Consider the following 19188-nt stretch of genomic DNA (forward strand, 5'->3'; position numbering starts at 1 on the left):
GTCTCAGTGGGACCCTCCAATCCCGTAGCTCGTTGGACCCTATAGTCCGGTCTAAATCGTTGGGCCCTCCGGCCCGGTCTGAATCGTTGGGCCCTCCAGCCCGGTCTGAATCGTTAGACCCTCCGGTCCGGTCTGATCGAGGACCCTCTGGCCTCATGAGTCGTTGGACCCTCTGGTCCGGTCTATATAACCCATAACATACATATAACACAATGCACATAAATCTCAAACATACACATACACATAAGACCCTCCGGTATGCACATAGATACCACTCTAGGTAATGTATAGTGAGAAGACTCACCTCGGGTAACTCGGATAATCTCAAATCTCGAATACTAATCTAGACTCCGCCTAATAACATAAAAAAATTTCATCTAATTAACAAAGGCTCTCAAAGGCTAGATTAATCCCCCTTATAATTCCTCAGAAGGGTAAAAGACCATTTTACCCCTCCAAGACCCAAAAGCCCAATTGTTGACCAAACCCTAAAAGTCAACGAAAGTCAACTCAATCAACGGTCCAATTTTGACCAGACTCGCCGAGTACACTCGTGGGACTCGGCGAGTTCATGCGCATCTTCTGAATCCTTCTAAGGCCTCACTCGACTCGTCGAGTTAACCTTTCACTTGACGGGTTACCACTGATCACGAATCGTGGGGTAACCTGACTCGACTCGTCGAGTCCTCTCATGGACTCGGCGTGTTTCCTCCATGGCAACTCTGAAATGACCTTCTAAGGCCAGATCTGTTTCTCTAACTTATAGATCTGATCTTTAATCACTCAAAAGCCACGTAAATGTCCAATCTTTATGCTCATGCAACACTCATATGGCTCTATTTGATGAATTAGCTCTTAATATGACAACCAAGATCCAAAACCCCTAAAGGAACTGCATAAAGCTGGATGATTGGGACTCTCTGGACTTCTCAAGGTCCATATCTAAGGTATATTTCACATTGGGACTTCTCATGCTTCTTATTCCAACTCAAGAAAGGGTAAAGAAACCCTTGATTCAATAAGCCTACTCAATAAAGAAGAAAAGGGTCGAATTGCTACCTCAAAGTGAAGCCTCCTTGCTTGAAAATCTCAGAACAACAACCTCCTTTGGTCCTTCTTGCTGGATCACTTCTCCTCCTTAGCAAAATCACAACAAATGGCTCAAGATGGCTCTCTCTCTCTCTCTCACACACACTTCACACACTCAAATATGCTAGGGTTCTTTTCTCTGGAAGGGTAGGCGCAAATGAGGGCCATAAGGACCCTTAAATAGGTCACAAACCCGGACAATTAGGGTTTCTCTGCCCGGTACCTACTCGGCGAGTCCCTCATCTGACTCGTTGAGTCCGGTCATTAAATCCACGTGATCAACTCGACTCGACTCGGCGAGTTGGTCCCTCAACTCGTCGAGTTCCTCCTTCAATCTCAAGATTAAAATACACAATAATGTTCCTAAAAATCCGGATGTTACACAATATATACTGAGCAATTCAATATTTGCGTAACTTCAGTTAAGGCCCTTGTGAGACATTTCGTTTGACACCTATCTAGTGTACAACCGTAGCATGTAGTTATAACCAAAGTCCCATAGTGGGAGAGCGAGAGTTTGTGTATAGATCTATATGGGGTTGACTCCCCCACACCTAAGCTATTCGATACAGTTAGACTAGGCCAATCTAGGGTGACAAACCTTACCTTAAACAAGCCGGCGCCTGAAAAACATCAAGATGAGCAAAACATTGATTATCAAGTATGGTTATAATGATTCACATAGAGAATAACTCCATTAAAAATTTACAGAATTCATATACCATTTTGATGATACAAAAACATACATACACCGATACTCGGTCTTAGGGTTTTAAGGCCACCACACTTTTAGAAATAGAAAATATCAGATTTTCTGGGAACACATAAAATTTTACAATACCTTCTACTTACAACAGGAAGTATAGGATTTCCTGAAATACTCTTATACATTTTCAAACAAAAACAAACATGCCTTAACACGAGATTAGACACAAAACTTTCAAACCATTTTTACAGAAAATATCGGATTTTCTGGTGTTTACTATATGATACAAAACTTTTCATTCAAACATGCTTATGAACTCACCAACATTATATATGTTGACGTTTTCAAATAACTTGTATTCTCAGAAAATCGTTAAGCAGATGGGAATCAAGAATGTGTGGAAATTTGTTTTATTTTGTTGCTATTATAAACATTTATATTTTGAGATGTAACTCTTGTAAACAATTACAATGATGTAAACTAAATATTGTTGTATTATTGTACGTGTGATGATGATGCTAGCCTTGTTTCTATTATATTCACTATGATGATATTACCAGATGAAGACACCCAACCCCTTGACGTTTTCGCCGTCTGGTTCGGGGGTGTGACAGATTGGTATCATAGTATTGTTTATAGTGAACTGACATATCTAATCATACAAGATATGCAACTATAAATACATTGGGACTAAACTATTCTGAAATAAAAATCAAATTACATACCTATGTGTGCACCATTACAATAGCAATAAGAGTTTTTAGAGGAATTGAACATCGTGGTCAAACTCGGACAGTTATGTAGTCGTATCGGGGATAAATATAACCAGATCAACTATATTTATTTAAAATACGACCAACATGTGTTTGAGAGTGATCATGGTGGACAATGAATCTAGAAACTTACCATTCTTGTATCCAAATTTTTTTAAGGAACTCAAACATAAACGATTAAAATACTATAGGAGTATTGTAACACCCCGTTTATTTAATAAATAAATAAACGAATTAATGAATGAATAGTAGCCCTAAAATTTATAATTATACAGCAAGGTGTTGGTTTTGGGAAGCCAAATGCCATAAGATTGATTAATCGGGGGTCAAAGTATAAATTCGAGATTTATTTTGTAAAGATTTTAGAAGACAGGGGGATGTTTGGTAAGTATTAGACCTAATATGGAAGGATTTATGAAAAACAGGGGCTAAAGAATTAATTATGGACCTCATTTGAAAATAATTGTAGAGGAGGGGTTGCATGGTAACTATGAGGACTTAAGTTGAAGGGTTTTTGGTTGGATGGGGATAAAAAGGTAAAATTCGGACTTCAATTGAAAAGGATTCAGGAGGCAGGGTTCAAATGGTAAATTTTGGATCATAGTTGAAAAGAATTGTATAGTGAGGGACCATTTCTGCCATTATGGAAATGACTTTAGTAGGGCATCCGGTATAAAGACTTAAGGAACCCTAATCCTAAAAGGAAGTTGCAGCCGCTATCCATGCATTCTTATGCCTCCTTCACCGGCGCAACCACTCCACCTTGTCCCTCCGGCCGTCATCCCTGCATAACCGCCAATGACAGCCATTCATCTCGTAGTTGTTCCCATTACCGGCAAAGACCACCGCCCCACTTTCGCTTTGCTGCCGGTAGCCGCTGTTTGTGTTGTTGTCGGCGGCTGTAGGCGTAAATGTGGCTGCCAAACGACAACTAATTCCGGCCTATGGCACCGTCGTCAATGGGCGCCTTCAACCATCTGATCTCGATGTTCCTTCTGCCGCTGTGCCATGCCTGATGAAGACGAAGTTGCCGACTGTTAGGGTGCTATGGCCGCCTATTAGTGCCGTTGCCCACCCTCTTCACCTATTCTTCCATGTTGGCGTCGCCGTTGCCGTCTCCAACGAAGACAAGGGTGCCGCCGGACTCTAGACTTCTGTTGCTGCTGTTACTGCCAGACATGGTCTTTGGCCACCGTCTTCTACCTCTTTTCGGCGCCACCAGCCACCGTGGAAGGTGGTTGTGTGCGTGTTTCACTTCGTGTTTAGGTGTGTGCAGTTGTATCTCCACCATTAGTATCAGTGTTTGGGTGTTTTGTTTAGCCGGAGTTCTCGGAAAATCCGCCGCCACCTTCTGCCACCACCGGCCACCACTAGGCGGTTGTGTGTGTGTTTATTTTTTTAGTGTGTGTTTATTTTGGAAATATGCATTGTAAAAAAAATGGAATAATGAGAAAGAAACCCTAACCACCACCGTTGGGTGGTGGCTGCCGCCACCGACCGCCGTGTCAGGTGGCGGTGTTCCTTGTTTGGATTGTGATTCGTTTGGATGTTTGGACAAAGCTAGGGATTAAAACCCTAATGGGCCCAATAAAGCTCTAATTGACCTAAAAGCCCAAACATGTGACTAATGAGTGTAGTGAAACCCTAATGGGCCTAATGAACCTTAATTGATCAAAAGACCTAGCTATTGGGCCTATTGGGCTAAGATGGGGTTGGAAACCCTAATTAGGGTTTAGAAAACCCTAATATTGGATTTATAGGCTTGGACCTATTGGGACCTACATTTGGGCTATTTGAATGGAATTTTGTAATAAGCCCAACTTCACCATATCATATACCTAGTAGAGTAATGGACCTAATGGATTAAGTCCTTAATGGGTTAAGTGAGAAACACCTAACCCTAGTTGTCATTTTATGTGAAACCCTAGTTTCACTTGGGCTTTGTGTTGGGCCTTTCTATTAGGTTTTGGTGTTTGGGCCAATAATGGGCCATCCAAGGACAATCAATGGACTAGGTTAATTAGATGGGCTTTAGGGTAAGGCCCATATGAGGGGTTGGGCCCAATTTAGAAATTTGGGCCATAGTTTGGGCCTAGATGATTATGAGACATTGGGCCATTGAAATGCCAAGTGTATGGACTGGACTAAATGGTTGGGCCTTTGAATAAGACCATGTAAAGGTTTAGGCCCAATTTGGAAAATTGGGCCATATGTTGGGCTTTGATTCCTAGACTGGCTTTTGGGCCTATGGATTGGGCCTTGGGCTTAAATAAAGCCAAGCATGGGGTAATGTAGTATTGACCCCAAGTATGTACTTATGGTTATGTAGTGGAACCCCAATTATTAATTAGGTGATGTTTTGATATTGATAGTTCGGGAAGCTGTCATCCGACAGTTGGGATTGTGTCTACGGAACTTCAGCAGTGTGAGGTGAGTTACATTCCGGTAGAAGTGGGTCTAAGGCACCAAGGCCGACCCACTAGTAGGTGATTACAGTTGAGATGATTGTCTTTGTGATAATTGTTTGGTTTGCTATTACTTGATGTGTTCTATGTGCCAGTATATTATGTTCTACGTGATAGTGGTAGTAGGATGGGAGTAGTCCCCCGATCGGTTGTTAGGACCGAAGGGTAGGTCGGACACCCTAGATATGTCTGACAGCATGTTTATGATATGTTATTATGTGATAGTAGTAGGGGTGAAATAGTCCTCATGATCGGGTGAGATAGACCAGAGGGTAGGCAGACACCCCAGAATGGCCTAACACGGGTTGTCAGCACCCCATAATGACTTGACACGGGTAGTCAGCACCCCATAATGGATTGACATGGGTAGGTCGGGCACCCCAAAATTTCCCGACAATATGTATGCTATGTGATTGTATGGTATGTGGTATGATGGGGGAACTCGCTAAGCTTTGTGCTTACAGTTTTCAGTTTTGGTTTCAGGAACTTCATTTTCAAAGGAAAGGAGTCGGCTCGATCGTAACGCATCACACTATGGTTTTTCCGCACATGATATCTTTTGGATTACACTCTGATATTGTCTATGATAACATGTTTTGATTATTTCTACTTTGGTTTTGACATGACATGATATTATGGATGTTTTCTTATACCGTTGGTTTTATTATAACTTACTAAAAAATGGATTTTTTGGCCTCAAATTTTGGGATGTTACAAGTATTTTGGAAATGCTATCTACATACACTTCCCTTACACACTTCTCACACCTCACACAGACCTCATGGCCGAATTCCAGCAAGGTGATCTTTACTATCAGGCCTTGGTGGCCCATGGGTGATGGAAGAGGAACCTTAAATGGTTCAAGAGGCAGATCCAGGAATAGGACCTGAGGAGTATCTAAAGACATACTACGAGGACGAGGGATCCAATGAGGATACTAGAGAAGAAGGGGAGATTGGGGAAGTCCCTAGTGAAACCCATCCTTTAGAGATGATACCAGATCTGCACACAACATGAGAGGACCCCACAGACCGGGCGCGCTCCTTGGAGGAGGAAGTTGCCATTCTCAGGCAACAACTTTTTGCAGCAGAAGTGAGAGCAGTTCAAGTGGAGCAGGAGAGAGACGAAATCAATCGGGAGATGAGTGAATTGCCATTTGGTGTGTTATTTTGGCATCTAAGCAACACCACCAGACACCTCCCGTCGCGACTAGGATCCACTCCACCCATCGGCCATCACCATTATTATTATGGTTCTCTTTTATGTATTATAGTATGTGTGACCGACTTTATGTTTAAGTGACTACACTACTCATAAATCCGTTATGTTGTCATATCATATATGTCTCTACGTATTGTACGCCTTTCAAGGAAAATTTTCAAAGCATTGTACTACAAATCTATCATTATTGAAATGGCTCTATGTTTTATTTGTGATGTTGTTATCTTCTAAGTGTTCTATTTTCCTTATTCAATGGCATTGTATGAATTCATTTATATGCACAACTGAACCACCAAAACCGATACATGCCAAAGGAATTCGAAACCAATAACTACTATGTACTCACCATCTTTCTGTTATATGACAGAAGATGCCTCAAATACCGAATCGCGGAAACAACATGGCACCACCACCACCGTCTCCACCGGAGGTAGACTCAGCTGCATTCCAAAAAGTAGTGTCGGCTGTGGTCACTACAACATTGACACATATACATAACGGAAACAACAGTGACGGTAATAGTCAAGGGACTGGAAGCTCGAACCAAGGAACAAACCAAGGTCCTATGAAAGTCTGCACCTACAAAGACTTTTCAAATGCCAAACCCCGAACATTTAATGGAACGGGAGTTGTAATAACTTTAAACCGATAGATGGAAAAGATAGAGTTAGTTTTTGAGATCTGCAGATGCCCTAAAAAATGCAAGGTGAAATTCGCAGCTTGCACGTTTATCGACCAAGTGCTCTCATGGTGGAATGGTCATGTACAGGCTAAGACACTCCCCATGGCAAATGCCATGCCCTGGGAGGAGCTTAATGAAATGTTGGTGGCGGAATACTGTCCCCGTGGGGAGATACAAAAATTAGAGCATGAGTTATGGAACCTCACAGTACAAAACTCAGATATCGAGGCTTACATCTCAAGGTTCAGTGAACTAGCCCTTCTGTGCCCGGGTATGATCACATCAGAAGAGAAGAAGATCGAGCAGTTCATTTGGAGATTAACTTCTCCAATCCAAGGAAACATTTTAACTTTTGGACAGTCTTGATTCGAAGTTCAACCAAGATCGAAGTGAAATCCTAAGGAAAGATCTGATGGGTTTTACACAAAATAACATCCTATGTGCTCATGCAAACCCTAATGCTTGGATCTAGGCTTCTCTATTATACATGCTATTTATCCAAGACTTGCAAACCCTAGATCTAGTGTATATAATCAAGAAATAACATTACAAATTAGATCTAGATGATTACCTCTTGTTGAAAACTTGAATCTTCTTGATCTTGGAGCTTAGAGTCACAAATGTCACTCCTCTAATGGCTTACAAACACCACAAGCAAGAGGATGATTTTAGAGAGAGGTTGGGAGGCTATGAAAATCGGCTCTTGCACTCTTAGAAGAAGGGGTAGCACATTTTTATGACCATAAGGGGTCTATTTATACTTGTGCTGCTAGGGTTTCAGTTAAAAGCCTAATTAGATAGCTTAGGCCATAAGCAGTCCAAAGAATCTTCCAGAATAAGGCCTTGGACGAAATTTAGATGGGTTCCTACCCACAATTTCGTCCACCCCTTAATCATAAGGATTCTCAGCCCAAACCAACTATCACACAATTGATAGTTCCAGTCCCTTTTGTTTGATTAATATCTTTTAGCCACAAAATTAATTATTAATTAATTCTTGTCTAATATTAATTAAACTATATAATTTCTCCTTTAATATATTATTCATATAACATATTAATAAATCATAATAACCTATTTATTCATAAGTCATCCTATCATGTTGCTTTGGTGAAGACAACCCAAAAGGACCATGCACAACCGGGTCAAGTAATCACCAAATATAGTTACAGGATTAGACACTAATCCAACAAGATCCACCCCTTGACCTTGATTCATGCTACGCGTATGTCCGAAAATAACCAATATCAAAGACACACCATGGAAGAACCGAACATTGAATCTGATGGCATGGTTCATTTGACCACTCGAAGTCGTCCCACAAAAGGAAAAACCTCTAATAATAAGGGAAATGCCCTTACATGTACTCATTGTGGTGAAGAAGGACACTCAAAACAACGACCTTATGAGATTATTGGATATCATGATTGGTGAGATTTCTCAAAAAAACCACAGAAGAAGATTAGACAGGCTAGTTTGGCTGTTACCGAAAAAACAAAATAAAACTATACTCCCATCGCAACTCATGTGAAAAGAAAACACCTCTAGTATGTCAATTCATGGTCACACTACAAAAAGGTTTTGGATTATTGATACAGGTGCAACAACAAACGATCCATCTCAACTTATTTCAATTAATTCCCAAACCCAATCTAGCATTCTTACTGCTAATGGGGGAGTAACGTGTGTAACATGTGAAAGAACAACAAAAGTATCTCAGTTTATGAATCTTAATACTATCCTTGTTGTCCCATCTCTCTATTCAAGTCTATTATCTGTTAGTTAGATTAAAAGGACGTTGATCTGCTTTGTAACTTTTTGGCCTGATGAATGTGTGTTCTAGGATATCACGACCCATCATATTCTTGGCTTTGGTATTAGAAGAGGAAAGATATACTATCTTGAGGAGGGCGACGAGGTGTGGCTCTCAATGCTGAAGTGAAGGAAGGAAATAACAAGTTGTCTTGGTTATGACATAGACGACTAGGATACTTGTCTTTCAGTTATCTTAGGAAATTAAAACCAAATTTATTTTTATATGAAAAGGATTCTAATTTTAAGTGTGGTATATGTCAGTTGGTGAAAAACCATCAAAAATATTATGCTCCTAGTGACAATAAAACCTTTGTTCCTTTTTTGACTATTCATTCAGATGTATGGGGTCCAGCCAAAATTGCACCATTAAATAGTGCTCGTTACTTTGTAACATTTATTGAGGGTGAAATCACAATATAAATTCAATATTCAAGTTCTTCAAACTAACAATGAGGGTGAATATATTAATCATGAGATGCAACAATTCTGCAAGATGAACTCCATTCGACATCAAAATTCATATGTTAACACACCCCAACAGAATGGTCTTGCAGAATGCAGGAATAGACATATACTTGAAGTTGTCTATGCTTCCTTATTTGACATGAACGTTCCACGAGAATATTAAGGTGAAGCAGTTCAATCTACAACTCACCTCATGAATAAAACCCTATCTCGGGTTATTGACTTCCAAACCCCACTTCAAAAGCTCCATGAACTCGTATCCACTCCTACTTGTCCGAATCTTGAACCAAGGGTATTTGGCTGCACAACATATGTACACCAATATATAGGGAAATTAGAACCTAGGGTTGTCAAATGCGTGTTCCTCGGTTATGCATACCTTCAAAAATGGTATAGATGTTATGACCCTGAAAAACAAAAAACGTAAATTACCAGAGATGTCGTGTTCCGTGAAAACATTCCTTTCGTTGGTCATGAGTGCTCCCTTCATGGGGAGAAAACAATAAACACTTATGATTATGAAGAAAACACTCATGACCACTTCGAGCAAGCAAATAAATCATGTGAAGACGAACCATTTACTGAACCGATTGAGGAAACAGGCCCCACGTCTTCATTCGATGTTCACGAATCCACTTTGATTGTCAAAGACATTCATATCGAAGAACCTCACGAAGATATGGGCTCACTAAACTCCACCTTACCTGACGACAACCCCTCTATGTTACAAGAAAATGAACCTAGATACTCAAAGAAACGTAACATGGGAATTCTGAGAAAACAGTACCAAGATGAACTCAACATGAAATCTGAATATCCTATCAACAACTATGCGCATCGGTTGTCCAAATCTCATGCTCTCGCAATAGGACAACTTGCTTCCTTTCCCATACCAACTAATGTCTAAGAAGCATTAAAAGAAAAAAAAGTAGAAGAGTGCTATGAATGAAGAAATGAAGGTCTTGCAAAAGAATCAAACCTGGGATCTTGTGACTCTTCCCCAAGGAAAGAAATTGTAGGATGTCGGTGGATATACTCCATCAAACTTGACACACAAGGAAAGATAAACATGTACAAAGATAGACTCGTGGCGAAAGGATACACTCATAAATATGGGGACACCTTTTTCCCCCATAGCAAAAATAAACACCATTCGTATTCTCGTATCTACAATGTGAATCAAGATTAGCCTTTAAACAATTTGATTAAATAAGGCATTGTACAACCTAAAACAATCTCCTCGGGCGTGGTTCGGAAGATTCTTAAGTTTTATAAAAAGAATGGCTATAAACAAAGTGATGTTGATCACACTTTGTTTGTTAAACACAAAGGTAACAATGTGACCGCCCTTATTGTGTAAGTTGATGATATGGTAGTCACAGGAAACAACTCAGACGAAATAACAAACCTCCAAAAGATTCTTGAAGCAAAATTTGAATTGAAAGATATTGAACACCTAAAATATTTTTTAGGTATTGAGGTAGCTCGATCAAAACAGTGGATTTCTATGTGTCAAAGGAAATATGTTCTAGAACTAATAACATAGAGTGGGATATTGGATTGTCACTCGTTGGATACCCTATCGAAATGAACCACAAATTAAATATGTATCTATACCAAACACCAACAAACAAGGAATGATATTAGTGGGAAAACTGATATATCTCTCTCATACTCAACCTGAAATTGCTTATGTTGTTAGTGTTGTGAGTCAGTTCATGCATTCTCCAAGCGAAGATCACTTGAATTCAGCTCTTAGAATATTACGATATCTAAAAGGCTCCCAAGGAAAAAGGTCCATGGTTCAAGAAAAATCATTGTCAATGAATAAGTGGTTATACTGATGCAGATCGGTCCGGAGATAGAACATATGGGAAGTCTACATCAGGTTACTTCTCATTCGTAGAGTGAAATTTGGTTACCTGGAGAAGTAAGAAACAAAAAGTGGTTGCTTGATCTAGTGCTGAAACTGAATACATAGGGATGGTTCACAGAGCGTGTGAACTATTGTGGATTAAACAAATTTTTAGAGAAATTGGAATTGTTCAAGGCGACCCAATGGTTCTATATTGTGACAAGAAAGTTGCAGTAAAAGTAGCAAATAACTCGGTTCAACATAACAGAACGAAGCATGCTAAACTTGATCGCCACTTCATCAAAGATCACCTAGAAAAGAAAACAATTGGCCTCCCACTTGTTGCCTCAAAAAACCAACTTGCCGACATGCTGAATAAATCTGTATGTGGGAGAGTTTTTCCAGAGCTGGTCCTAAGGATTTAAATACCCAGGACGAACCAAGAAAAAAAGGCCCTTAAGCCTTAACATGTAACAAATTAAATTACATCACATAATCTCATAATGGCATGTGATAATCTATTTTTTGTTTAATGCTTACACAAATGACAAATGACAAGCACTTAAAACAACAATGATATCATATATAATTATAAATCAAACCTTCCTTAAAAGGACCCACGTCTAGACTCTAGATCCAAAGAAAAAATTATACAATTTATTATTTGATATGAATGGATTAAATTTATCTAATAAATACTTATTTTAATAAGTCTTTTTCAAATTTCAACAGGAACGAGGGTTTTCAATGACCCACAAACGTTTCTATTGTAAAAAAAAATCCCAAATTACCCTCAGCCTTTTATAAATATGATACGTATATTCTTTGTTTCACTGTTAATGCGTCTTCTCCAAGATTTAGTCTTGCCCAAGACATTTTATTACTTTTTTTTCTTGTTTCTGGTCGTGACTTTGCCCACAGGTTAATTCAATTTGTGTGTGAATTTTGATTTTGCTTCAGTGATCTTATGTTCAAATGATTAGTTTAGAATCAAATAGATACTATTGTTTCCATTGCAAATCTGTAATCGTATTTGATTGTTCCATCAGGGTTTAGAAATCTATTAGGATCAAATTTCGTAAGGTTTTCCCAATATTTTTGGTTCCCTATGTATTGCCCATACATTGAAAAACACATTGGAACCCTTTGGGGTTGTGTATCCACCTACGCTACAACACATATTTGGACATCTCCCTATCAAGAAAGCATGGCTGGTGATGAATTGATGAATGATGATAATCAATTACCTGATATTGAATGATTTTGTGATTCAAAAGACCGAATGAGACCCTAAACCCTTCACCTTCCCTCGCGCTGTACGATGTTCTGCTACAATTTCACGATTTGCTTCTGTTGCTTCTGTTCTCGTTCTCACGACTGGAATACAACAATTTTGGGCTAATACTGAATATACTAAAAAAATGGGCCCCTTGAAAAAGTGGGCCCTGTGCACATGCCCATATTGCACACCCTCTTAGCCGGCCATGAGTTTTTCAAAGCTCTCTTAGCAAGCTGAGAATGATAAACATCCATTCTCTAGCTTTAGGGGACGTGTTGTCGAGAGCTTCCTATAAAGATAAATATGGGTTTGATTCACATTGATTCTCCTGTATCTTGTATTTCCTTGTAGTTATTTTCTTCTTGTTATATGATTCCTTGTAGTTATTTTCTTCCTGTTATATGATTGTTTTCTTTTCCCCCCTGTACCCTTGTGTATAAATTAGGCCTCTTGCCAAGAAGATGAACATACAAACCATTAGAAATATTGCTCTCTTTTCACAATGTTAGCATGCACATTAGCAGACAACCTAGTTATCTATTGTCATAATTGTAACAAATTGAAAAATGAATTGTCCAATTTGATACAAAATATAACACAGTGCCAAAATCAAATTTCTTAAAAACTTAGTTACTTTTATGAAAATTGCCCTATTATTTTCCAAGAAATGAGTATTAGAATAAAAAAAAATAGCACCTCAAAATTAATTTGAAAAACAAATTAGTTATTTTGTGATTTTATGTTGAAAAATGTTATTTTTTTGACATAACAATCTATTTTGTTATTTTTTTAAAGGTAACCATTAAATCATATAATTAAGTGATTTTAATCATTTCAAAACATATGTATTTTTTTGTTATTTTTTTTTTCATATTTATACTGTTGTTTATATATCAGCGAACCATAAGTATTTGTATATGTAGTGTAATTATATTATGTATCTCAAAATTTCTGAACGTTTTCGCTTTAAGTCTTTTGGAATTTTTTTTTGCTACAATAATATATTTTATATATTTTCATTTTCTTACAACAATTATATTTAAAACCATAAGTTTAGTTAGGCGCTAACAAAAAAGAAAACAATACAAATTAAGCCAAAACTGTATTATGCTTTCAAGCAATCCAATTTTTATGGTCTTAGTGTTTCTAAAACAGAAACAATTAAAAGAATAATCCACAATGTTATAAAGAAACCCAAATGCACTTGAAAACCAAATCTGAGATCACATGGCTCAACCGAGCACCTAAGCATCTAACCACTAAGCTATATATATGTTGCGCTATCAAACACTAACATCGATGTACACCCAAGCAACAACCCGAATCCAAACATCTTGAGCCAAAGAGCAATTGAAATGACCAACATCCTCCACCTCGTCTTTGCAAACTGAATACATAGTAGAATCAAAACAAATCTCTCATGTCTAAACTACAACGAGTGAGAATACAATCAAACATAACCCTCCAAATAAAGACATTAATCTTTATAGGAAGCAACCTATTCCATTGAGTGACACCCCTACCCACCGGAAGACGAGTATGAAATATAGCTAAACGAATTGAAAAAATCCTAGAAGGATCCAGATCCGACCCCATCCCGAGCCACTAGCATAATAGTTTGTCATTTATGCGCTTTAACCACTTAATTTTATCTATTTATTTTCATTAAATTCGTCACAATTTGAAAAATAAAAACATTATGGATACCAAAATCTCCTATTGTTTGTTCAACATGTTATTTTCAAAATGTTAACATTTTCTTTTCATTAAAAGCACCAAACTCGAAAACATTTGGCTAGTTTGACCTCAGTCACAACTTTTTTTCCTTCATTTTTTATTAAAGACGTTTTTAGTGAATTTTTTTAAATGCGGTATTTTGTTGCATTTTTTTAATAATAGAAAATTAAGAAAATCACAATGTTAAGATTTTTCTTCTAAGGAACTCAAATGTTACTTGTGGTGAAAGTGTGCCGGCACAAAAAACTTTATATTGGACTACTTTACCAAATGTTTGTGGTTGAAAGAATAAAAAACCCAATACCACATTTTATAGAAAATTCACACAATAAATTGTTTCGATGATTGGCACTAAAAATCCAGATTTAATTATCCAGTAATCCTACGAAAGATATTAGGTGTTAATATGGGTACTCTGTCATTAAACCTACTTGTTTATTTAAAAGTAAAATAATATGATGCTTGCAAGTCTTTTGAATTTGTATATATACAAAGATACATTCCATTTCTTAATATTATCAATAATAAAAGATTGTAATATATACATTAATAAAAGAAAAAGTTTATATATATATATATATATATATATATATATATATATATATATATATATATATATATATATATATATATATATATATATATATATATATACGGCCTAATTTTGTGAGACCGTGAGACGCAGTCCTAGCCATTCATTTGATAGATAAAACAAAAAACATTTTTAAAATGAAAAATAATTGAAAATTAAATTTTTTTTTCAAATATTATTTTCAGAATTTATATTTTCCAAAAATAAAAAAATAAAAAAATAAAAAAATACCAAAAAAATATAATATTCTAACATTTTGAGAAATCTAGTATAATATTCTAATATTCTAAAAATCACATTAGAATATTTACAGTGTAATATTCTATTAGAATATTTCACGTATTTAAAAAAACGGTAATTTTTATTTTTATTTTTATTTTTTTTAGGTAATTAAAGTTCCGAAAATAATAATTAAATTTTTTTTTGATTTTTCCTTTTATTTTGCATTTTAAAATTATTTTTAGATTTTGTCTTACGGTCTTATAAAATTAGCATGGTCTCAAATGAACCTGAATATATATATATATATATATATATATATATATATATATATATATATATATATATATATATATAAGGACGTGTCCTCTTTATAATTTTACCACTTTATTTTAATTTTTTATAATTTTGTCACTTTATTTTTACTTTTTTATATTTTTGCCACTAAACTTTTACTTTTATTTTTTTACGATCATTTTATTATATTTTTTTTATTATTTTCGTCTACCGTATTTTTTTATTTTGTTTTGTAAAAAATTCAGTTGTGAATTTATAGTAAGATATTTGGGTCCAATAAAAGAAACAAGTAATGAAATGAATTAACAATTAAATACTTTATCTTTGCATTTACTTTATAGTAAAAATTAATATAATCATGTTAAAGAAGAGCTAGGGGACCAAATATACATATTAAGCAAAATACATGGACCATATGTAACTCACTCTATATTTAAATAGAGTAAATTACACGAATGGTCCCTATGGTTTGGGGTAATTTGCACGTTTGGTCCCTAACTTATTTTTTTAACTCGGAAGGTCCCTATTGTTTGCTTTATTATGTGTTTGGTCCCTGCTGTTTGTTTTTGTTACGCGCTTGGTCCCTATCTTACCTAAAAATACTATTATTTAAATAGGAAAAAATGGTGGGGTAGGTAAGGTAAGGTGAAGGGGGTGGGGTTGGGAGTGTGTTTATCTAAATAAATTAGAAAATCAAGGGCAAAATAGTCTTTTTTGCTAAGATAGGGACCAAATGCGTAACAAAAACAAACAGTAGGGACCTTCCGAGTTAAAAAAATAAGTTAGGGACCAAACACGCAAATTACCCTAAACCATAGGGACCATTCGTGTAATTTACTCATTTAAATACTTTATCTTTGCATTTACATTTTCTTATATGAGAATTGTTCAATCACAGCCCTACAATACAATCGACTTGTTCTTCAAGATGCAGATGTCCGTAACCCAACGTCTTATCCACTTACATGTAGACGAAACAAAAAGCCATAACCAACTACCTCGTCGGTAAAGCATGACCACCGCCACCACCTCCGCCACCGCCACCGTGCTGCCGTATGACCTCCCATCCAACAATCTCAACGAAGCAATCACCCAAAAATCATTACTAAATCTCCTAACCACCAAATGCACCACATCTCTCCAACATCTCAAACAAACCCATGCTCTAATCCTCAAAACCAATCACTTTCAAGATCATTACGTTTCTGGTGCTCTAATCAAATGCTACTCATATCCATACTTCAACACTTTTGATTCCTCTCTTCAAGTGTTTCATCAAGTTCCCAACCCCAATGTTTTCGTGTGGAACTCGGTCATCAAAGCGTGCTTCGACAACAACAACCCCTGTTTGGCTCTGTTGTTTTATTTGAAAATGGTGGTTTCGGATTCAAAGCCGAACAAATTCACGTATCCGATACTGTTTAAAGCTTGTATGGCTGTGAAATCTGTTGAAGAAGGTGGTCAGATTCATTGTCATGTGGTGAAAAATGGGTTTATGGAAGATGGGTATGTGAAAAGCGCTGGAATTCAGATGTATTCGTCGTTTGAACGTTTAACTGAAGCTCGGATGATACTTGATTACAGCGAATCAGATGTTATCTGTTTTAACGCTATGATTGACGGGTACTTGAAATGTGGAGAGATTGAATCCGCCATTGTTTTGTTTAATTCCACTGTGAAAAAGAACGTTGGTTCTTGGAACGCAATGGTTTCTGGTTTAGCAAAATGTGGTATGGTAGAAGCTGCTCGAAAGATGTTCGATGAGATGCCTGAGAGAGATGAGATTTCATGGAGTGCTATGATTGATGGGTATAACAAAAACGGGTGTTTCAAGGAATCATTGGAGGTTTTCCGAATGATGCAAAAGGCGAAAATTAAGCCGAAAAAGTTTGTTCTTTCGAGTTTGGCTTTAGCTTGTGCAAATGTAGGTTCACTTGATCAAGGGAAATGGATCCATGGCTACGCTAGGCGAAATTATATCGAATTAGATGCGGTTTTAGGGACTGCGTTCATCGATATGTATGCGAAATTAGGACGCCTTGATTTATCATGGGATGTTTTCGAGACAATGAAAACTAAAGAAATATCTTCATGGAACGCCATGATCGGAGGACTCGCGATGCATGGTAGGGCAAACGATGCTATCGATATTTTCTCACGAATGAAGAAAGAACGGTTAAAGCCCGATAAAATCACATTTGTCGGATTACTAAACGCGTGTGCTCATGGAGGGTTAGACGATGTGGGCTTGCAATATTTCAACCAAATGGAAGAAGTATTTGGGATTGAGCCGACGGTTGAGCACTACGGGTGCGTGGTTGACATGTTAGGTCGAGCCGGACGGTTAACCGAAGCTGAGGAGGTAATACATAACATGTCGATAACACCGAGCCCTGCAGTTTTCGGTGCGCTTTTGGGCGCTTGTAGGGTTTACGGAGACGTTGACGTCGGCGAACGAATCGGGAAAATTTTGATCGAAATGGACCCGCGAAATGGTGGTCGGTACGCATTGTTATCGAACATATACGCGAAAGCTGGGAGATGGGAGGATGTTGAGAGACTGCGGGTGTTGATGAAAGAAAATGGTGTGAAAACAACTACCGGGAAAAGTACAATTGATTTGGACGGTGTTGTTCATGAGTTTAAAATTGGGGAATCGGATCACCCGAAAACACGAGAGATTTATGCGATGGTGGATGAGATGATTGTGAAATTAGGGGTAGAAGGTTATGTCCCTAAAACGAGTGAGGTGTTGTTTGATATTGATGAGGATGAAAAGGAAACTACGCTATGGCGGCATAGTGAAAAGCTTGCTATAGCGTTTGGTTTGATTAGCACAAAGCCAGGATCACCGATTAGGGTAACGAAAAATTTAAGGATGTGCGAGGATTGTCATTCGGCTATTAAGATTGTTTCGAGGGTATATGAGAGAGATGTAGTTGTTAGGGATCGTTTACGGTTTCATCATTTTAGAAATGGGAAGTGTTCTTGCAAGGATTTTTGGTGATGAGTTGATGGCGGTGTATCTGAGACTTATTAGGGTTTTGTGGTCTTTTTTTTTAAAGAGTACAGTAACTTTGTTAAATTTTATAAATGATAATGAAAAATTATGCACAAACATTGTGTGGAAGAGTCCTTAGGTGGATATAAAGAATTTATCGCTACCCCATGACATATTGAAATCGAGTATTTTTGTTGTTGTTGTAACGTCAAGTGGAAATACCACATAGAAGCAAATCATGTTAATATAGTTGTTTCTTCAACAAAAAGTTATGTACAAACATTGTGCGGTACTTCCCTAAGATCATATGGAAAAGAAGAGATGGTTCATGAATGCAAATATGACTCGGGTTGGTTGTGTTTTGAAATAGTTTATTAACGAGGCAACTAAGAAACAATTCATATTACAAGAATTGCTTATAATCATGTTTAAACTCACATAAACTATTTGGACTAAGTAAAAGTAAAGAAAAAACCATGGACAAGCCTATAATGGGTACAAATATGTTGATGAAAAATGTCTATCAAATCGAATCTATTTCAACAAATGCTGGCTTCAACATGTTTCAAAATGCTAGTCAACATAAACTAAGAAATGAGTTAAAGTTCTTAAATAACAACATATTTCTTTTATTTATCTCATATGTGTTACCAAATTTTGTTACAGATAACAATATTAGAACAAATATTCTATTCAAGGCATTCATTTATTTGCTAAGATCACGGAATAACAACATATTTTTTTTCATTTGTTTTGGTTTATGATAGGAATATCACAAAATAACTAATAAATTTACATCTACAACAACTATCACTTATAAACAAATCGTCGCCTCTTATTTTTATATTTTATCTATCACTATTCAATTGATTTTCTTATATTTTGTAGATAATTTTAGAATCTTTGACAATTTCTGTTCCAAAAAATTAAAATGGTGAGGAATCTGTCATGATTTGCTATTGGAGGATTAGTTTTGAAAGATTACTGATAGG

The 19188-nt window shown here is 36.9% G+C and overlaps 1 protein-coding gene across 1 annotated transcript; it reads left to right on the forward strand.

Moving 5' to 3' along the window:
- The first annotated feature begins 16087 nt into the window (after positions 1-16087).
- LOC145069474 (pentatricopeptide repeat-containing protein At3g62890-like) lies at positions 16088-18313 on the forward strand. The gene has a single exon (XM_079016402.1). The coding sequence runs from the start codon at positions 16208-16210 to the stop codon at positions 18200-18202; it is 1995 nt and encodes a 664-aa protein (XP_078872528.1). The 5' UTR covers positions 16088-16207; the 3' UTR covers positions 18203-18313.
- Positions 18314-19188: the final 875 nt, after the last annotated feature.

This window comes from Lactuca serriola, chromosome 8 (assembly GCF_051521515.1).
Source record: "Lactuca serriola cultivar US96UC23 chromosome 8, Lser_US96UC23_V15, whole genome shotgun sequence".
NCBI lineage: Eukaryota > Viridiplantae > Streptophyta > Magnoliopsida > Asterales > Asteraceae > Lactuca > Lactuca serriola.